Below are 21,852 nucleotides of genomic sequence, written 5' to 3'. Positions count from 1 at the left end.
ATCTGGAGGCTGAGCAGCAACCACAGATGCAGCCAGCTGCCAGCCTGTGACTTAGATGTTCTGGGGACTCATGAAAGCTCCTCACACAGTGACTGGGCTGGGGGGCCTGCCTGCTGATGAATGCAGCCTACACTGGAGTCGGGAGCTGTCTCTCCTGGCCCATTCACAGGGGTTCAGTTCCCAGGAACTGTGGGTAGACAGAGCCTTTATCAGGGGACCTCTGCTAGACAAGCCTCTGTTTTGCAGTTTCTAAAGGAGTTTTCTTGCCTTTGTTCCCAGTGCAGGCACTCAGCATGTGCGTGTGTGTGCACATGTGTGTGCGTGTGCATGTGTGCATATGGGGGATGACTGCGAGGCCAGCCAGGGCTCCTTGTCTGTGAAATGCCCAAGGTCCTCAGGGGCAGACATGCACCTCCATGGGGCAGAAAAATTTCAAGGAGGGCAGAGTCATTCAATAATGGAGCCCATCCTCACTGCCGCCTCATTGTCCTGCTCCTGACAACCCAATCTGTCAGCCCTGGGGTCGGCACAGCTGCTCCGACCCGCCGTGGGGGGGCAGCATCGTGTTGCAGGTGGAGCACGCAGGCTAGTTTGCCTTCCTGGCTAGCAGACAGACAGACTGCCCTGGCAGCTCAGTTAGGCACTGCAAGCCCTTCGGGAAAAACTGTTTTGTTTCTCGGAGCCTCTGTTTTTGTTGGTTTTTGTTGGTGCTGTTGTTTTAACCTATTAAAGGGTTGATTTGACGCTGCAGGTGTGAAAATGTTTGGGAGAGTGACATTTACATGTGTAACATAAATGGGGGAGGGGGCACAATGCAGGGGGCAGAACAAGAGGCACCCACATGGGAAATTCTGTGAACAGGGATTTCTGGTTCAGGATAGCTGGTGGTGCAGAAAGGGTTCTGGAGGGCTTTGGTGTAGATGTAAAAAGTTACCAACCCAAATCCCTATTTAGAGGTAGAAGTCACAGGGTAGCAAGCCCTTTAGCCCCTGCCGGACACAGAGGGAACACTCCCCCACACTCCTTTTTGCTCTAGCTCCGTTGCACTGTGCTTGAGGAAGTTAGGAAACGGGTTTCTGGCATGAAGCACAGGGTTAAACTGCAGAGACCTGGACAGCTCTACCTACGGCCGCAGAGAAATAGCCCCGGTGTCAGACATGTGGCTGACCAGGCTCACGCTCCTAAGTAAACAAATCAAAAATTTCGGAGAGTGGAGCCTTTGTCCACAGTGGCCGAGGAGGTTCCCTTTTGTGTAAAAGGCAACGTGCAAGTCATACTTCCACTAGGTAAGGCTGTACCGACACACAAAAAGCTCATTTAGCCTGAGCCCAGCCCAGGGAGAATTTTCTGTGAAATTTAGGAGAAGTCAGGTTTGGCCAGAAGTTTTTCCAGGAATTACGAACCTCTGGAGACTGTAACCACTGTTCCTTCCGAGCGACCCTTGCCAAAGTCTATAAAATACGAGCCTCAAAAAATCTGCCTGAGGAGAAGTCTGACTTTTTATATGTTATTTACACAAAAATAAACTCTCACCGAACTTTTCGGGAAAGCCCGATTAAAAGTGGTAGGGCAGCCCCTTCCCCAGCCCCCAGGTGTTCAAGAAAGCACCCCATTCCCTGGGAAGGTGTCTGGGAGGGGGGCGAGCGTCAGCTTTTATTTCCCCCTCACGCTCTCTCTGGCGTTTTTGTTTTCCTCCGTTGGGTCTCCCTGCCCTGAAAGGGAGCGGCGGCCTGTCTCAGGGAGGGGGTTAAGCATTTTGTGGCGGGGTAAGATGGGGAGAGCTACCGAGTTTTGCCGGGTACTGCGTGTTGGCTACTGTGCTGGATGATTTATTTGCGTTATTTCCTCATTGAGATCTCAATAGCCCTGTGTGAGAGAGATTATGAGTCCTTTTTTTTTTTTTAATATCAGGAAACCAAGGCACAGAAACACTTGGGGATTTGCCAAGGACACGCAACTCAAGTCTATTCTGTAGCTGGGTCTGTGCTCGGGGTGGCTGGCTTCCTGCAATGCCTCCTTCTCCCCTCCCCTGGGAGAGAAAAAAAGGGACCAAAAGCCCAGAACACTGCCAGTGGCTCCTGTTACTCCTGACAAGCTCCCCTGGGGGATGCTGCCTTGGCCTCAGCCCCTCTCCCCCAAAGCCTGTGCTCTTTCTAGAATATGACTCTGTCCCAAAGGTCCAAGCACTCACTCTCAGCCCTGTCCTTCCCCAGAGCCCCTCATCGTTACTCCAGTCATCATGTGTCCTCCTCCTGTTCTGGGACCAGACCCGTTTACCTCTGGCAAGAAGGAGCCATAATGGCAATCAGCCATTTCTAAGCTGTAACCATACCCCAAACTTCGTCCCCCAAACTCACAACACTGAGACGCTACTCCTGCACAGTGGACCCCATGACCCTGGGTTCTGGGGCCCTGCACAAGGCAGGCATCAGGGGAACTTGGTATAGCGCAGGCTGGGGCAGTTGGGGGTGCCAGCCTGAGCCCCACCCGGAAGGGTGTTTGCAGCTTTACAACACTGCAGACTTACCCAGCGCCACAGGGCAGACGACACGATCCTCTGACACTGCCCATCTGCCCATCGGTGCAAGAAAGAATTCGAGGTGGTTTTCACTGAGGCAAAGTCAGATCCAGGCAACACTGGGGGAGCCCAGGGCTTCTAGAAAGGGACAAAGGAAGGGGAGTGATTAACAGTTGGCTAGTTTTATCAATTCTAGAAAAATGCAAAACATTCCCTTTAACTGGGAAAAAACAAAATGTCAATGAGGCATCCCAATTCCAGGGTCAGGACTTTTGAACACAGTGTTTTGGGGGGCACATCTAACTTTGGGCTCCCCAGCAGGGATATTTCAAGTCTGCTCTTTAAGGCTGGAGAGAAGCTGGCTGAAAAGGCATGGCCAGGCGAAGCGTAAGAAGCAGGGAGCCCGCTGAGGAACAGGTAGCCCCGTGGGGATGAGGTGCGCCTAGCAGGGAAACGGCAGTGGGGAGGGGCTGAGGCTGGCGAGTTCCAAGCCAGACCCTAAAGGGTCTTCCACGTCAGGATAAGGCCTTATTTTTTGGACCCCATCCCGGAAGCTCCGGGAAGTCAGATGGAGGCTTTAAAGCAAGACAGTAACAAGGTCAAAACGCCATGTTAGAAAGATCACTCAATGAAAATAAACTTTTGCAAACAATTTAACCCACCACCCCATCTCTAAGAAGCTGGGGAAAAGAACAGTCAAGGATGTATTTACAGATTTAACTGCAAGAATGCTCACTGCAGTGTCGTTGGTAACAAAAAAAAAAGGGAAACAGCTTAGATCTTTTTTATCGGGCATCAGTTGAGCAGAATCTATTAATTAAAACCTCGATTTGTGACACGCTTCCTCACTGATCTGCATAAGGACCATTTTTATTTTATGTATTCTTTTTTAAAAAATAATTTAATGAACACCTATGAATCTGTGACCCACTCTGACGACTAGGACTGTGACCAAAGCTTCTATCTGCACATTCTCCTCCCCCAGAGCTGAGATTTTCAACAGCAGAAAAGAGTGTAATCAACAATGGTACATATATACCATGGAATATTAAACAGCTCTTAAAAGGATTGAATAAGCCGAGACCTATTGTCTTCTAATGGACCTCAGTATTTTGTGCAGAACTGGATTAATCATGATCTTTTGTTCATAAACACTGTCTCATCATTGGTCCAGAAAGGCCCCCTTTTATTTTGCTAATTTATGCACTCATATATTCATTTATAATAATGTCATAAACACTCGTGAGCCCACTCCCCAAACCCATATCTCAGCAATTACTTACACCTGCCGCCACAATTCACCCCCACCAGGGTAAAGGACCTGAGGCTTTCATGCCAGCAGCAAGGTGGTTAAATAAACTCTGGTGTGTACAGCTCACAGGATACTGAGGTGTTGTTATAAGGAATAGTGTTGATCTTTATTATCTCTAAGCAGACTCTTGAAGGAAGAAACACAAGCTGCTGCGAGAGGAAATGTACACTATGATATAGTTTATGTAAAAAATAAAGTCATAGATTTTAGAGGTATATTTATCGACATATGCAAATGCACAAAAAAAAAATCTGGAACCAGATGCCTGAAACTGAGAAGAGCAGTTAATTTGCTGGGGGGTGGTGGGGAGGGATGGAGGGAGGCATTAAAGATGGCTTCACCTGCAGTCGTTGATTTTTACTAATGCATGTATTAATTATCAATCCATTTCTTGCATAATTAGAATAAACATTTTATGGGGGGGGATTTAATTTTTTTGTTCGCTTGTGGGTTGTTTTTGTTTTCATTTCTGTTTTTACAAATACAAAGCAAAGGGCATGCTTGCTGACGGATTGGGAGTGGGTACATATGCCCAGAGCAAGTTCTTCAGACACAGGGGATTTACTTTATCGCAAATGTCTTTTTTTAAAAATACCTATATGCTCTCACTGGAGCCCCAAGTCTCCAAGCAGCCTGTCACTGACATGGGGCCAGCAGGTGTGTGCCCAAGGCTGTGATTTCACCACCCACAGTCCCAAATCCCTGCCAAGCTGCCCAGCACCCACGGGGGAGCGCTTTACTTTTTGGTCTTTAAGAGGACCCGAAAGCCAATGCCCTGGCCGGTGTTCTTGAAGATTAGCCGAGTGGAATGAGACCTCGGGGGAATGTGACATGAGATAGGGCCAGGCGGTGGGGACACGGGCCTCTAGAGAGCTGCGGCCCGGCGGCTCGCATTCACAACCGAGCAGGCTTGCTGGTAAGAAGCTGGGGCCTCACCGCGCCCCTTGACAGCTTGATTCCTGTGCAAAACACACCCATGTTTCCTCCCGACTCTAACCCAGAGGGACTGTGGCTAAACAGCACTGGCATTTCTAACTGTCAGCTGCAGGAGAACGGGAAGGAACCTTGCCCACCCTAGCCCACCCCCACATCCAGGGGAGGCACCCCGACTCCCATCAGAAGCCCCTCTGTCCCCAGCTCCTGCTTGCACACTAAGCTTCAGGCCCCTTGCAGCCATCATAGGCTCTCAGAGTCCTCAAACAGGCACAGGTTTACACGTGCGACAAGGATGTGACAAGCATACTCCCATCTACATAGAAAGGCACTGAGGCTCCCAGACACCAAGAAGACAAAACTAAGCCCACTTTACACCCAGTCAGTTGACACCCTCGTCCTGCTCAGTCTCCATCCACACAGATCAGTAATTGGTTAATTGGTTAAACGTTTCCCGTCGCGCTGAGCTAATGCAGACAGAGGCCTCTGAGTACTTCTTTCCCCTCTGCCAGGCAGAGACCTATTTTCAACCATTACTTTGTGCAGAAGAAATCTGAGACAGGTTAAGCAGCCGTCGGCCCGCATGCCTCGCTCTTAATCACCTTTCCTGCATGTGAGGCTCCACTATTCATTACATAGCATTTTATTTTAGACTGGGTTTGGTTCCTGTGGAAACCTTGAAAACCTTGAGGTGATTGCCATAGTTTTGCAAATATAATTCTTTTTTTATTTTTTATTTTTTTGAGACGGAGTCTTGCTCTGTCACCCAGGCTGGAGTGCAATGGTGCGATCTCGGCTCACTGCAACCTCTGCCTCCCGGGCTCAAGCTATTCTCATGCCTCAGTCTCCTGAGTAGCTGGAACTACAGGCATGCGCCCCACGCCAAGCTAATTTTTTGTATTTTGTAGAGACGGGGTCTCACCATGTTGGCCAGGCTAGTCTCAAACTCCTGACCTCAGGTGATCCACTCACCTCAACCTCCCAAAGTCCTGGGATTATAAGCATGAGCCACCACACCCAGCAAATATGAAATATTTTTATGGTAAATAAAAATGCAGTGTCCAGACTGAGGTTACCTGCATCCAACCTGTAGGCTGGGGTAGCCCCAGTTGGAGACACTCCACTCCTCTCAAAGTCCACATAAACCCAGCCAATGCCAATGAAAGATATGCCATTGCCTCAAGAAAATGCCCTCTGCAACCTCACGTCGCCCTTCCCCTCCACCCCAACCCGGCTCCCCACATCTTCCCTTTGGGTTCCAAAAAATGAGAAGGGCTTGCAAAAGGGCCATTTGGGGACAGATCCACCTAAAATAGGTGCCTTTTCTACATGTGTCGAGCATCTACTATGTGCCAAGCATTTTCTGTTTTATTTCCTTTAAGGTATCGATCAAGGCAACTCTTGAAAGTTGCATCCCCATCCTATGTAAGACGGGGAGGATGATTTATAGCCACACATCCACAGTCATCCATCTCCCCTAAGCAGAGCCTGCCCTATCTGACCCCCACAGTCATCCATCTCCCCTAAGCAGAGCCTGGCCTCTCTGACCTCCAGGTAGACCCCCTGAGCCCCGTCCCAGATGCCCCCATGCACATCTGTATATCATGGTGATAAACTTTAACACCACCCTTGGTTTCACATAGCAGACAAACAAGAGTAACAGGGTTATTGGGTTTTTGGATAATATACTGTGTTAAGGTTATATGACCCTGACTCCTCTCAGACCCCATCTCCCAATAGGGACTATCGGGTGGAAGAGAGAAGAGCGCACATACCTGGCAGGGCACCAAGCGAGTCTGGAAGGCTGGTCTTCTTCAAAGTCAGACTAACAGGGCCCCTCACGCTTCCAAGCCAGGTGCCATCCTGGGGGCAGCAGGACTGGGCCATGCCCTGGCCTCAGAAACCCCCGGACCCACTGCCCACTGGGGGCAGTGAGCCTCAGCTGCAGAATGAAGGGCTTGAGTTAGTTCCATTCTAAAGAATCTACAAATTTGCAAATTGTTGAAATTTACACATTAGGACAAGCAATATAGTTTTTCAGACCTTTTGATTTGGTCCTGGGCCAGGCATCTGCTCCCTTCCCAGGAGAAAGCAGCCATCTCCCCTTCACACCACCTGGGAGGGCGAGAAGAGAAACCGATCACTCGTTGGCATGGCCAAATGGCATCTTGCCTCTCTGAGCCATTGCCCCAGGCCTCACCTGCTGCCAGCAGCCCTACTGTGTTCCGAGGGAAGGATGGGAGAAAGGAATCACCAGTGCAGATTAATATGAGGGAGCAGGACAAAAACCCCATGGGGTTGCAGTGTATGGGGACCCAAAGTGGAAAGGATGACCAGCCTGGGGCGCAGCCACTTAGAATGGCGCATGCAGGTGGCGGGGTCAGGAGGAAGGAGCTGCAGCTCCGGAAGCTAAATTAAGATTTACTCAGAGTCCAACAGAGGCCGGGGTCCAGACTCAAATACACATTTTTTTCTTTTTTTTTTTTTGTTTGTTTTTGTTTTTGAGACAGATTTTCACTCTGTTGCCCAGACTGGAGCCCAGTGGCATGATCTCGGCTCACTGCAGCCTCCATCTCTCAAATTCAAGTAATTTTCCTACCTCAGCCTCCCAAGTAGCTGGGATTACAGGCGCATGCCACCACGCCCAGCAAATTTTTGTATTTTTAGTAGAAACAAGGTTTCACCGTGTCAGCCAGGCTGGTCTCGAACTCCTGACCTCAAATGATTTGTCTGCCTCGGCTACCCAATGCGCTGTATTACAGGTGTGAGCCACCCCACCTAGCCAGACTCACATAAACTTTTCTATCCATTTGCTAGAGAGCAAACTGGGCGTCCACCAAGGGCAGGAGGCTTCCAGGAGCTGAAGAGCAAGGCTGCAGGGCCATGGCCAGCGAGGATGCCAGTGAGGCTGATGCTCTGGCTGGACTTAGTCCTTGCCCAGTCCAGGTTATTAAAGTTAGCATGGGCCTGGGTGGGTGGATGTATGTCCCAGGGCCTCGGATTCCTCTTCTGAAAAATGGGGATTATAAAAGGAAGGCCCTCACAGCTTCTTAGAAGGATTGAAAGAGTGAAAACCTGTAAAATGCTGAAAGCAGCGCTTGGCACATAGTAAGCACTCAGGAAGCATCACGGAGGTCCCCAATGTAGCCACATGGAAAAAAGAAGCTCATAACAGAAAGGCACACAAGCAGAGCAGGCGGGAAGACTGTGTGTGTGCACTGTGGTTGCTACTGTAGAAAATGTATGCATGTCAAAAAGACTGGACTTTCATAATTAAAGAAACAAATGTATTCAATAACTTTTTAGTGAGCAGCAAGGATCGAGTGGCACAGGACGGGAGGAGATCCACTTGAACACTTGCAGCCCACATCAAGGTAAGATGTGGGGCAGAGGTCCCATGTCGACCTCCCCCAGGGATCAGGTGGGCGGGCAGGGGAGGTGGGCCAGTGAATGGGATGGGCTGGCACTCAAGACAAGGGTTAAAGGGTTCATTTGTCTGTAAGCAAGAAACATGACATGGTGGTGAGTACTCAAGGCCTCTATTCAAATACTTGAGCAGCTATAATTAGCAGGTCCTGGGCCAGCTGTCCTGTCCCTCCTCCAACACCAAATAAGCTAGAATGAGTTGGGAATGACAGCAAGTACCTTTGGGGGAGATGGAGGCAGACAGCGAGACCCCCACTCTTGTGGTCTGGATGCCCCCCAGGCCACGAGGCTGGCAGTATCAACACCATGGAATGAAGATGGCATATCTGGCCCTGAAGGTCCCGACAGGTCCCCAAATGGCAACTGCCAAACCCATCCTGGGCATCTGCTCCTGCCCTCACCGTCTACCAGGGTAGAAAGGAGAAACCTGGCTTTAAACCCTGCCTCTGTCTCTCCGGGACCTTGTGCCAGCACCTCGCCCTCCGAATCCCAGTTTAACTCTGTAAGACAGCGGCACATCCCCCAACTCGTTAGGAGCAAAGTCAGTTTTAGGGGTGAGTGGCTGAAATCATGCCTGACACAGAGCAGGTACTCAGAGACTCATTAGAATGTATCTAACCATCCCTTTCTGGGTCACATTCCGTCTTCCGCACGTACCCCTCACCAACTCCAGTCATCAGCCTGCCCCTCCCGGGGAAGGTCCTGTGCCCTGGGTCCATGCACTATTGTCGCTGATAATTATGGCTCCAGAACAGCCACTTCACCCCGCTGGACTCTAGTTTACTCACTCTCCAAGCAGGGCATCGTCCCCTTGTGGGGTTAATGGGAAAATTAAACTTGACACCGTGCATGAAATGCTGTCCAAATCTTCACCGTTCCGACTTCAGTGAGTGTTCTGGAAGTAATAATTGTAAGAATTCTAATGACAGTAGCTATCCCTGACTTGTCCGTAGCATTTACAGTTTACAAAGAGCTTCACACACCCGTCTTCCCTGGGAAGGAGGTGATCCTACCTTTCTGCAAGTTGAGAAACTGAGGTTCTGCCAGGTTAGCCAGCCTCTCATCTGCCTCCTGCCCTCATTCTAGTTCCACCAGGCCCCAAGGTGGGGCCCTCCCTGTTTGCCTTGAAGTCTTCACCTTCCTACTCTAAGAACAGCCACACTCTTAGGCCTGCAGCCACCTGGGCTCCTCCATGCAGCCCACTGGGCGAGAGTAGAGAGCAGGTTCTCTCTACTCTCGCCCAGAATAGAGAGACAAGCAGGTTCCACTCTTACACCCCTCCCAGCCCAGGTTGGAAAATCAAGACAAGCCATTAGAAGAGACCACATGGTCTGTGCTTTCAACCATTGCTCAGATCTGGCAACCTCTGTTTAAATGAAACAATATGATGACCCCAATTTATAGGAGCAGCTGGTGGAACTAAGGCAGCAATGGGTGTCCCTGAGCTCCACCTGTTGGACCAGCCACCTCCTCTCATTACTGTTTCCCAGGGCCCCCCACAGGCACCTCTCAGGAACCCCAGAGCTACAGGAGCACAGCGAGAAGACCACTGCTCAAAGCCTCCCTGCAGACATGGGGAAACTGAGGACCTGGGAGAGGAAGGTCACGTTGACAGTCAGTGCCCATCTAGGCTAGGAGGCTGGTGCGGGCCTGTCCCTGCCCACTTGCCTTGAAAGGCTAGATCAGCCTCAGGAGCAGCTGATTGGCCCCACTGATTTGGGCAAGACAAGGACAAGCTCACCCGTTACCCCTCGCACAGCCCCTCCCGCAGGCGGCACACGCCCCTTCCCAGGGTTATTCTGGGCAGAGTGATCCAGCTGCCCCCTGGAGCTGCCAGTCAAGCGTGGAGGGGGCAGGGACACAGCAGCAGGAGTGCTGCTGGGCCTGGGCACTGCCTGTCACTTTAGTGGCTTAGCAAGGTGAGGGGCTGAGGGTCCCTCTACAGAAGACCCCTAGCCTGCTGGGTGGTTTGGGATTTAGACACACCCTGGGGACAGCCTAGTTCTACTGTAACTCCCTGTTCCTCCTTCCAAAGACTCAGTTTCCCCATCACTACGATGAAGTCCAAGGCCCACGGGGCCTGGCATTCAAGGACCTTGGTCCAGACCATAGGGGAAGAGAGGGAATGTCCGAGACTGGGCTGCCCTGGGCCGAGATGCCAGCAGCCTCCCACCCTGTAAGGCTCAAGTCGTCTGTAGCCACAGTTAAGGCTGCGCAAGACTGAAGGGTCCCAGGGGGAAGGACTCCAATGTAAGCTATGCCAGGCCAGCAGCCCCGGCAGACTCCACAGTCCACTGGGACCCCCGGGACCCAACCCAAGCTCCTCATGAGGCCCTCAGGAAGCTCCCAGGAATCTCACCAGCCTCCTCACCCACTCCCACCGAATGAGCCATCCTTAACGCTTGTTCATACCAGGGAAACCAGGAAGGCTTCCAAGCCTTAAGCTGCCATGGACACATTTTAACCTTGACATGAGTTCAAGAAAATAAATAATAATAATAATCAATAAATAATAACAAACCCTCCCAGGATCCTTGCATGCCCACCCTCACTATGGCGCTACGCCTTCCACCCACAGGAAGCCAGAGCAGGCCAGGCAGCAGAGGGAGCTGCGGGGGGTATTCATTTTGAGGCCACTTCACCCCTAAGACCCAGTAGCTATGATCCTCAAACCCAAGGAGCTCTGAGCACTACCTACATGGAGGCCAAGATGGACAGGGACCTTCACCTGACACCCATCCTGGCCGCCCAGAGAGCCAGGGGCCCCAGGTGTGACTGGGCTAATTTCTGGAGGCTAGGAGAGGGGGCATGGCCAGCATTCCAGAGAACCCACATCTCCCTTACTCCCCTTTCCATCCTCACAGCCTCCCCGCTCCTCACCAGCTTCACCTTCCTCCTCAGCCCCCCAGCCTCCCACCCTCCTCCCCTGTCCTCACCTCTCCCCTAATTCCTCCACCCCGGCCCCCCACCCCAGGCTCAGCTCTGCTCCTAAATATCCTCTCATCTCCTCTTCCAAGCTCTATTTTTAAAATCAGATTTCCTTTACTGTACAGGCGAGCTGACAGAGAGAGGTATTTGCTGAGGGATTTGTCCCCCCCATGGCCCCCCCACACCCAACCCTTCATAGACACACGTTGGCAGCCCTGACCCAATGGGCCACTGGCTCAGAGGCAAGCAAGGAGCTGACCCGACCGAGGCTCTGGGCACTGAAGTTGGTGAGGCTGGGGCGTCTGTCTCTGAGTGTTGGGGGGGAAGAGGGTCCCACTCGAAGACCTCAAAGGCAATTCTGACCCCAAACCAGGTGCATTATATGCTGGGCTTCTGTTTTGTTTTTTTTGTTTGTTTGTTTGTTTTTTAAATAAGGTGGGAATTTTCAAATCAATAGATATTTCTTAAAAAATTGTCATGAGATTTGAGAACAACACATATTGAGCCACATTTGAAGGACTGAGAATATGATTTCTGCAAAGCCCAGAGAAGAGGTAGGGCCCAGGCTTTGGCAGGCCGGCTGGTAGGCAGTTGAAGCCAGATGGGAATCCCAGAGTGCCCATCTAAAGCCAGAATTTGGAGGCCCGACAGGTCCCGACAATGCCCAAAGCCCTCCCAGAGAGGCAGATGCTCAGCAGGTGTGGAGGGAATCCCCTCACCCTGCTTCCAAGGCCCCTCACTCACCTCCAGGGGAGTATTCGTCTCCAGGACATGAGTCACTTCTCCTTCCTAGTGATGACCTGCAGGGTGGGTCTGCCTCCATTTCCGTCCATCGGGTATCAAGCACCATGCCTGGCCCAGAAAAAGAATCAGGACATGCTGCTGTATGAATTAATTATGGGCAGAAGGACTTGGTTAAAAAAAAAACAAAGAAACGAAACATTTGGGGACAATAAAATCAAAATGCGTTTGGAGGTTGGAGAATGGGAAACTCAGTCTTGTCAGAGAGACGCATGAGGAACAGGAAATGGAAGCTGGAAAGGGTAGATGGTGAAAAGGTCTGGTTTCATGCGAAAAGAACTTCAGCTTTATAGTTTAAGTAAAGAAGAGCAATCTAAAGATTTTCAGCGTAAGAAATACTTGGTCCAATTTTCATTTCATGCTCAGGCATTTAGATTTTATGTTGAGGACATGAAATTTGACAGGTTGGAAGCTACGAGTGCCATGATTAAAAGTGGGTGCCTTGCTAAGATGGTGAGGCTTTTTGTCGTGATGAAAACACGTTAAGATTTTAAGCAAGAGTTTCATAATTTGAGTTTCCTGGGAAGAAATCTGGACTTTGTTTTGAGGGATGACAGGATCAAAGTTTTATATCATGCTAAGGAGTCTGGATTTTTGCCAAAGGGTTTTAAGAAATGTGATGATGAGATTCTTGCTTGTGGGAGATAAGTATGCAGAAAAACATGATAAAATATATTTTACGCGTAACTGCTTTGGGACTCACGTTACAAGCAACAAGGAAACGCTGGAAATTGTAAAAGAAAAGTAACGGCCACCAATTTAACAATCATGTGCAAACATTTTGACTTTCAGTCTTGGGGGAGTGCCAGTTTCAACCTGCAGAGCTTGCCTAGGAGGTGTGATTAATGTTGACACCAAAATTGAAAGATTTTAATCAGAGAAGTTAAATGATCAATATTGCGAATATGAAAAGAAATTTGGAATTTATTTTGAGGCTCCAACATGATTAGATTTTTGCACACGCCTAGGAATTTGACTTAGCCAATAAATCTTTCTAACAGAGTGGCCTGGTGAGTTTTTTGTGTTTGATAAATAGTATGCAGTGAATTCCAAAATAAAATTCACATTTTATGCTAAGAATTTTGACTTTTCTTCCATTTACAATTAAGAGACACTGTAAGATTTTAAAAAGGAGTTATAAGATCAAATTTTATATATTGTCCTAGGAAGTGTGAATTATTTTAAGGGATGACATGATCGAATTTTTGTATCATGTTAATAATTTTGGATTTAATCCAATAAAGGGCTTAAAGCAGTAACAGGATGAGATTTGGGGGGTTTTAATAGACCATCCTGAGAGAAATTACATGGTAAAATGTTGCATTTTGCGTTAAGTAGTTGGGACTTTATGTTACAGGCAATGAAGAAACTTCGAGAAGTTTTAAGTTGAGAAGTTACATGCTCAAACAAGTGCATTTTGGCACAGCTAAAAGACAGGATCTCTATGATAAAGATGATAGGATCAGATTTTGCTCCTATGCTAAGGAGATGTGATTTTACATGAGAGTTGAAAGCATTCAAGTGTTGTATTTGGAAGGGGTGGGGGATGAGCTCATTGAGCTCATTGTTGAAATCTTGTGCAGAGGCGTTTGGATGTCAGCCAGTAAAGAGTTTTAAGGAGTAAATTGATGAGAGTTTTGTCTCCAGAGGAATTGGATTGTAAACATATTTTAAGTTAAGGTGTCTGGATTTGATGAACCAGATAATGAATAAGCATGGGAACACTCCTAAGCAGAGGCGTCCCCGAGGCACAAGGGCACCCAGGCTGGACTCCATGCTGAGGAGACAGGTCATTTATAGACAGAGCATGTTTTTATAAAAAGAAGTTATATGATTAAATTTACATAGCATGCTAAGAAGTTTGGACACTATTTTAAGGGATGACAGGATTACATTTTTATGCCATGTTAAGGAATTTGGACTTCAGCCATTAAGAGAATTTTTTTTTTTTTTTTTTTTTTTTGAGAGGGAGTCTCCCTCTGTTGCCCAGGCCGGAGTGCAGTGGCACAATCTTGGCTGACTGCAACCTCCCAGGTTCAAGTGATTCTCCCACCTCAGCCTCCAAGTAGCTAGGATTACAGGCATGAGCCACACTACTCCCAGCTAATTTTTGTATTTTTAGTAGAGATGGGATTTTATCATGTTGGCCAGGCTGGCCTTGAACCCCTGACCTCGAGTGATCCACCTGCCTTGGCCTCCCAAAGTGCTGGGATTACAGCTGTGACCCACCGCACGTGGCCCATTAAGAGATTTTTAAGGCAGTAACATGGCAGAAATTTTGTCTTGGGTAGTCAGAGAAATTTTATAGTAAAATGTATTGTTCTATGCTAAAAATAATTAGACCTTATCTCATAGGTAATTAAGAGATAGAATAAAGCTTTAAGCAGAAGTTATAAGAGCAAATTCGTGTATCTTGCAAGGGAGTGTGACCTTTTTATTTTGAGGAATGACATGATCAGAATTTTATATCATGCAAAGAGGTTTGGAATTAAGCCAATAAAGGGTTTTAGGAGTGACCTGATGAGATTTGGGGGTTCGTATTAATCAGTTGGCAAGCAAATTACATAGTGAAAATTTTTATTTTATGCTAAGTGGTTGAAACTTTACAGGCAATAAAAATGAATTTTTGTATGTGTTAAATAGAGAAATTATGAGATGACCTTTATTCATCTTGCTAACAGTTTAAACTTTGATGTTAAGAAGTATTAAGATTTTTCTAACATGCCAAGGATATTAGATTTTGAGCTGAAGGCAGGAACATTGAAGGATTTAATCATTCACATGGTCGAATTTGTAAATATGTTAAGGAGTGAAGACTTTATATTAAGAGAGTGCATAATCTAGTTTTTAAATCATCTTGCTAAGAAATTTAAATTTTCACCAATAAAGAGTTTTAAGTGAGAGACATGCTGAGATTTTCATTCCTGATAGATGAGTCTGCAGATGAATTACTTAGTTACATTTTGTATTTCAATTAGAATTTTATATTAGAGGTTTGGAATTTTACAGTAATAATGCATACCTCAGAGGACTTTTTTGGAGAGGAAATGAGTTACGTTATGCAATGTGCTGTGTATATGTTGCTGCAGTGATGATGATGATGATGATCCTTATAATTCTTATACCATGCTAATTTGTATACTGTGCTTTAAAAAAATGTCATCGCTACCTTGAGGAATGACAAAGTAAGAATCTTATATTAAGGCCCTTCCATTTTAGCCAGAGAATAGTTTTGGTGAGTTTACATGTCAGATATGTTTATGCTCGAAGGTTCGGATTTAATGTTGCAGACAGTAAATAAACAGTGGAAGGCTTTAATCAGAGAGTCTGCATGATCAAATTTAAGTGTCATGCTAACAAGGGTGTACTTAATTTTGAGAAACAGCAGATCTGAATTTTGTATCCTGTTGGAAAGCTTGGATTTTAGCCAATGAGTTTCATGTAAGGGGGAACGCATGTTTTTTTACAGATGGGTCCAGTGGCTTAGAAGAAAACTGAGAAGTAACAAAAGGTGTTAAATGTATAAAGAGCAGTAACTTTACAGCTAATCTATCAGATAATCAAAGCTCAATTTGCTCTGCCCCAGCAGAGAAGAAATATGCAAATAACCCCAACCAAGACATTCTCTTTCAATTCTGTCTCAGCCCACTGAAATCACCCAACACTAGATTTCCAAAAATCCACTCTGGGACCATCAGATTCCAAAGATGTCACAGGCTCCCCCCAACCGCCACATTCAATGTCCCAACTCTGCCAGATACATGTCTCTGTTGGGAGGGCCCAACCAGCAACAGAGAGAAAAAGATATTTGCTAGAATGAGGAGACCAGCCCTACTGGAGTGAAGAAGGGGACCTGGAAGGATAAGACTGGGGAGGCGTACAGACATGCTTGCATTGGTGAAATTCAGGCCAGATGTGTGAAGTTCCAGAAGCCTCACAAAGAGGTCAGTCCTGGGAGAGTGGAGATTGTGGGAAGAGAAGGAGATTATTTGAAGATCTCCTCAACAGCTCAGAGCTCAGGAGAACATAGCATTGGAAGGAGACCAAATCAAGAAGGAAAAATTGGCCGCAAGTCTGAGTTGGAATCAAGTAACAAATATGCAATTATCTAGCATGTAATAGGTATGTTATGAACTTTATGGAAAAAAAAAAAAGAACCCAGACCTGTACACACCCCCTAAAATTTCTATTTTGAACATGGGGAAGGAAATAAGAGCTATTTTGGGCTGCTGACCCAACTGATGGGACAGTGACCAAGTGCCCACTTTCTCCTCTTCCACTGTGCTGGTGAAACAGTAGGCATCTTTGCTAGAGATTCCCACCCCACAACCAAGGCAGCTGGGCTTGCTCCAGAGCCATGAGCCTGCCAGGGGTGGCTTTGGATGGTGCTGAGATGTGACCTCTGTAATTCTCAGGTGACCAAAGCAGGAAAAGAGGATTGACCAGGTGCATGTGCCAGGGTGAAATGCAGCAGCCTGTGCACACTGCCAGGTGCCCGCCTGCCACGGTGGCTGCTCCCAGCCGGTCACTCCACAGAGTTTATGGGCTCACATCTATGGAGGAAATGGACAGGCCAGGCAGACTGAATAAGCCTGGGAAGCAGGTCAGGGGCTGACAGATCTTCCCTCCCTGGGGGCACCCCAAGTGACCAGCCAAGGAGGCTGGCTTGGATAGAAGGCTTTCCCCCATTTCTCTCTGCTCTGATTAGTTGGGCATCTGATTTGTCCTTGAGACCTTCACACTGCCACCTCATGAGATCCTAAACTACTGCCTTTATCCCCCACTCCCCCTCCACCACCAGGTTCTGATCTCCACGGTCCCAGCTACTGACTGGACGCCGTCACAACCTTACCAATCTTCAGAATACACTCCTTTCCATCCGACGAAATGATAGAACCCTCTGAAGACTCATTTGAGACGATGATGGAGCATAAGAATCCATCATCAAAACAAATGGAGTCCTCCGAGGGCTCATCCAACACCACCGAGGCGACATCGGGCAGTGGAGTACAGGGAGAGGCAGGGCCAGCCAGCGGCCCAGCCCAGGAAAAGAAGGAGCCACCCAGTGGCCCACTCGAGGAAATGGAAGAGCTGCCCACTGATCTACTCCAAGACATGGAGGAGCCATCCAGTGGCCCACATAAGGAAATAGAGGATCCACCCAATGACCTACTCCAAGACATGGAGGAGTCATGCAACGGTTCACACCAGGCAAGGGGGGATCCACTCAGTGGAGCATCTGATAGGATGAAAGAAGCGTCAGTCAACCCATCGGGAGCCCAAGAAGAGCAAGAGGCTCACACTGACCTGAAGGAATCGGGAAGGGAGGAGACTCCTCAAGAAGAGCAAAACCAGACTGAGCACTCAACCGCAGAACTTATGGCCATGGTGAGGTCCATCATCTCGCTGTACTTCCGAATGCAAGACCTCAAAGAGCAACAGAGAGTAGCAGAAGAGATCTTGATCAAAGGGATCAATGCAGGCCAACTGCCCGCCCCAAAGCACTTCTCTGGCGATCGCAGAGAATTCCACGAGTTTATCGTACTCTGCCAACTGACCTTACAGAGCTACCCAAGAATGTTCTGTAACGACCGTCTGCGAGTTGGCTATGTCATCAACCACCTCTCCGGCTTGGCATTAGAATGGGCCAAAGCTCTACTGCAGGAAAACAGCCCCCTGATGGGAGACTTCCCAGCCTTCCTGGAGGCCATGTCAGAGGTGTTTGAGTACCGCCAGACACTGCGTGTGGCAGAAGAGGCCATGTTCACAATCAGGCAGGGCAGCCGCTCTGCCACCGAGTACATCGATGAGTTCCAGAGCCTGGTACCCATCTTGGGCTGGCCAGATGAAGTCCTGCAGGCCCACCTGTGCCAGGGGCTCAACGAGGAGATCAGGCACTATCTATTCCGGGTCCCTCAGCCGGATTCCCTAGACAGTCTGATTGTGCTCATCCTGCAAATAGAAGAGAAGCTGGCAGAGAGAAGAGCCATGCTCAGGCTGCCCCCCGAGGCCCGCCCCCGGAACCTGACCTGGATCGACTCACCTGCTCCAGAGAGGTGGATGGTCAGCAGCTGGCTGCCCAGCGAAGTCCATCCGGGCATCAACCGCGCCCACCTCTTCCTGCTGCTCATGGTGAGAGTGAACCCCTACCACAGCGTCGCGGTCCAGGCCCTGGTGGATTCGGGAGCTGACGGCAACTTCATGGATGAGAAGTTCGCCCAGGAGCACTACGTGGAGCTTTATGAGAAGCCGTACCCACAGCCGGTCCAATCCGTGGACGGCTCACTGATTGGCAACGAGCCTATCTGGCTCTACACGGAGCCCCTGGTGTGCATCCACCAGAACCACCAGGAGTCCATCGAGTTTGACATCGTACCTTCACCGAACTTCTCCGTGGTCCTAGGCATCCGCTGGCTCCGAGTCCATGCCCCTGAGGTCGACTGGATCAAAGGCCGCTGCACCTTCCACTCTCCCTACTGCCTGAAGAACTGCTTTCGCCCGCCCCCACCATGCATTGCCCTAGAGAGGCACGGCATGAGCCTGCTACCCGGACTGCCACACCCATACTCAGACCTGGCCGACGTGTTTAACCCGAAGGAAGCAGATGAGGAGACTTCCGACCAGCCAAGCTCAGACGGATCCGATGATCTTTCTGAATCAGAGCCCTCTGAGCTTCAGCAGGCTGGAGACAGTGATCACAGCGAGACCTTTTACGAGTGTCCCTCCACCGCGCCTTGGGAACCTGTGGGTGCCAGGATGCAAGAAAGAGCCAGGCTACAAGAGGAATACTGGGACCTGCAGGACATGCTGACCGACAGACAGGACTACATACAGATGATTCCGGAACTGTTTGACCAGTTACACGGAGCCGCGTGGTTCACAAAACTGGAGCTGCGTGGGACCATTGTGGAAGAAAGCGTGAACGTGCACCGCACCGAAGATGTGTGGAAAGCAGCGTTTGGTTTGGAGCTTCAAGAGATGAAGAGCTACCAGCCGTTTGCGCTCTCCCCAGACCCTATCATACCTCAGAACGTGATTCACTTCATCCTAAAGGACATGCTAGGGTTCCTCGTGCTTTCTTATGGCCAGGAAGTCCTGATCTACTCAATGAGTCAGGAGGAGCACCTCCACCACGTCCGCCAAGTCCTGGTCCGCTTCCGCCATCACAACGTCTACTGCTCCCTGGACAAGAGCCAGTTCCACCGCCAAACCGCGGAATTCCTGGGCTTCGTTGTCACCCCCAAAGGGGTGAAACTGAACAAGAACGTCATGACCATCATAACAGGGTACCCTACCCCTGGCTCCAGGCTATCTCTGAGAAACTTCATCGAATTCGTCTTCCCCTACCGCCACTTCGTGGAGCGCTTCAGCATCATCGCAGAGCCCCTGGTGCGGCAGCTGCTGAGCTCCGACCAGTTCTACTGGGGAGTCGAGGAGCAGGAGGCCTTCGAGTGCCTCAAGAGGGCTTTCCGCAAGGCACCCCTCCTCCACCACCCCAAGCCCCAGAACCCATTCTACTTGGAAACCGGGGTCACCAGCACGGCCCTGCACGCCTCCCTGATCCAAATTGACGACCAAACCGGCAAGAGGGCCTACTGTGCTTTCTACTCCCGCAACATCTCCCCTATCGAGGTTGAGTACTCTCAAGTGGAGATGAAGATTCTTCCAATACGGGCTGCCTTCATGGTGTGGTGCCGCTACCTGGAGAACACCGAGGAGCCCATCATGATCCTTCTCAACACAGAGGATCTAGCCTCTCTGAATAATGACAGGCTCACCGTACTTCTCCCTGGGCATTGGGTCTTCTTCTTCTCCCACTTCAACTTTGAAGTCATGGAGCTGCCAGAACAAGATGGTGGCCGAGCGCTGCCACCTGTGAGAAACCTCCGGTGGAGGAGAGCCTTCCAGAGGAACACCGCAGCCAGGCAAACCCTGCTGCTCGCCTCAAGGGGATTCCCCAGGGATCCAGCCACAGAATCCGGGGAAGAAGAGAATGAAGACCAAGATGAGTCCAATGAACAGACCCTACAGCAAGAGCTGCTGGCCACAATACCCATCGACCAGATCCTCAACAGCTTCCTCGCCCACTTCAGCATGGCCCAGATCAGGGCCGTCATTCTGCATTTCTTCCGAGGCCTCCTGTACTGGAAGAACACCCTAGCCCTGGCAGCCATCCTCGTGCTACTGCGGGTGAGACAGTGCCTCTCGGTGCTGCCGGCACCCACCATGCAGGTGGCTCGGCCCCAGCCCCAGCGCTCCCTACGACTCATCCTGGATTCGTCCCTCATTGCAGGCAGTAGCATCACGACAGCCATCACCCAGCTGCTCACCCAGATGCCCGCTCTCGCGGGCGCAAACACCATCCCAGCCCGGGAGCTGGCCGAGTTATTCCTGGGTCCTGGCCGCTGGCAGCGAAACGCTCTGCACTCCCAGACCCACCGAGGCCTGCAGTTCACCCCTGGGTTCTGGATGACGCTGTGTGAGTTCTTCGGTGTCAGAGTCACCCCCTGGGAGGGCCGCCTCCCTGCCCTGCGTGAGAACCGCTACCTGGAGCTGCACGTCGTTGGTGATGAGGATGTCGTCTTGCGAGAAGCCCTGCAAGACGACCTGCAACGTTACCGTCAGTGTGGCCTGCATGACGGCCTGCAAGACACCTCGCAGGACAAGCAGGACAACGACGTGCAGGAGGCCTCGCCCAGCCACACAGGAGCCTCCCCCCCACCCCGCCCACGCCACCTCATGGATCCCCAGGTCCTGGAATTCCTCAGTAGCCGCCTGCTCCACATCCGCGGTGCAGACGGCCAGCTGCACCTGCTCAGCCGGGAGCAGGCGGTCAGGGCCCTGAGCCAGTTCCTGACCCTGATCTACAGGCAGGCCCTGCCCGTCCCCGCCTGGGAGAGCCAGCCCAGGGAGGAGGCAAGGCTGGAAGAGCTGCCTGACGAGGATGAAGATGCTGACCTCGACTGAAGATGCCTCCCCGTCTCCAGCAAAGAGTCCCCTCTATTTCTCGCCCCAATGCCTCCTGATGTCCCCTGGCCTCCCTGTGCCTCGGCCTGCTTCGCTTCCCTTCCTGCCACTCCTGACCCAAGAGGAACCCACTTGTGAAGGACGACAGCTTCTTCAACTCATCAACCAGCAATGCCACCTGTGCTAACGGACTATCCAGTCCTCAGAGACCCAGCGCCAGCCCTGGGCTGGGAGTTCTCAGTTCTCCAGGTCCCAAGCCCGTGCCCGGGAGTGACATCCGTGAGGGAGAAAGCAGTGGCGAACAGGAAGTGACCCCATGACGCACGGCCAGATGAAGAAGCAGGCACAGCAGGCACAGCCAAGCAAGCAGGTGCCGGGGACCCCCACCCGGCCTGGCGACGGCCACCCTGTGCCGTCCTGGGACACTGACCTCGGGTGCTCCACTGACTTCTTCTACCTCCACCGCCAGTGCTCCTGCTCCCCTGAGCTCCCGCCCCCTCCCCCCAACCCCCATCCCCCCAACCTCCCGACGTCTGATGATGTGGTGCCTCCCTCACCCCCATCCCACCCTGCAAGCAAGCCCACCCCCACCACATCTGCCTCAGCTTTCTTGACCCCGCCTTCCTCTGGCCCTGAGCTCTGGACTTACCTGGACAAAGCCGCTCTTTGGGGCATCCCGACGTACCAGTGCCACTTACCAGACTTGCATGGCGAAGAGGGCCCCTTCATGCCTTGGGGCACTTCTCCCTCCCAACACTGAACACTGAGCAGTGCAGGGGTACAGGGGCCCCCCATAAAGGGAGGGGGTCCCAGAAGGCACACAGGCACCCAGGGGACCATGCCGAGTCACAGAGAGGCTCTAGCCACACTGCCGCTTTGAACTGGGAGAAGACCCTTCCCCACCCCCGAGCTTTCTCACCCCCCAATCCTTTTGCACTCTTCAATTAAAGCAAAATAAAAGACTGTC

At 50.4% G+C, this 21,852-nt stretch overlaps 2 protein-coding genes and 1 non-coding gene across 18 annotated transcripts in view; 1 reads left to right on the top strand and 2 right to left on the bottom strand.

Annotated features, from left to right (window-relative positions):
- Positions 1–10,298, bottom strand: part of LOC102123842 (uncharacterized) — a 124,792-nt gene extending 114,494 nt beyond the window's left edge. For all 13 annotated transcript variants that reach the window (XR_012416130.1, XR_012416123.1, XR_012416127.1 and 10 more), the window contains exons 1-3: positions 6,539–10,298; positions 3,802–3,979; positions 2,528–2,656 (exon numbers count right to left, since the gene is read on the bottom strand). The gene's annotated coding sequence lies outside the window, so the exon portion shown is untranslated. The remainder of the gene's footprint in view (positions 1–2,527; positions 2,657–3,801; positions 3,980–6,538) is intronic.
- Positions 1–21,852, top strand: part of RTL1 (retrotransposon Gag like 1) — a 27,997-nt gene extending 6,145 nt beyond the window's left edge. For 2 of the 4 annotated variants that reach the window (XM_065518497.2, XM_065518496.2), the window contains exons 3-4: positions 8,070–8,137; positions 16,720–21,852. In XM_065518497.2, the coding sequence (XP_065374569.1) occupies positions 16,806–20,885 (4,080 nt within the window). In that variant the 5' untranslated portion in view covers positions 8,070–8,137; positions 16,720–16,805 and the 3' untranslated portion in view covers positions 20,886–21,852. Of the gene's footprint in view, positions 1–8,069; positions 8,138–11,163; positions 11,405–12,966; positions 16,041–16,719 lie in introns of those variants that run through there. The other 2 variants (XM_005562222.5, XM_065518498.2) reach the window with 2 other exon arrangements.
- Positions 3,615–3,691, bottom strand: LOC123575017 (small nucleolar RNA SNORD112). The gene has a single exon (XR_006700187.1). It is a non-coding gene; the product is annotated as a small nucleolar RNA SNORD112 (small nucleolar RNA).

This window comes from Macaca fascicularis, chromosome 7 (genome assembly GCF_037993035.2).
Source record: "Macaca fascicularis isolate 582-1 chromosome 7, T2T-MFA8v1.1".
In the NCBI taxonomy this organism is placed as follows: Eukaryota; Metazoa; Chordata; class Mammalia; order Primates; family Cercopithecidae; genus Macaca; species Macaca fascicularis.
Note: the sequence above shows the minus strand (reverse complement) of the source record. Positions and strands in the feature narration are given on the sequence as shown.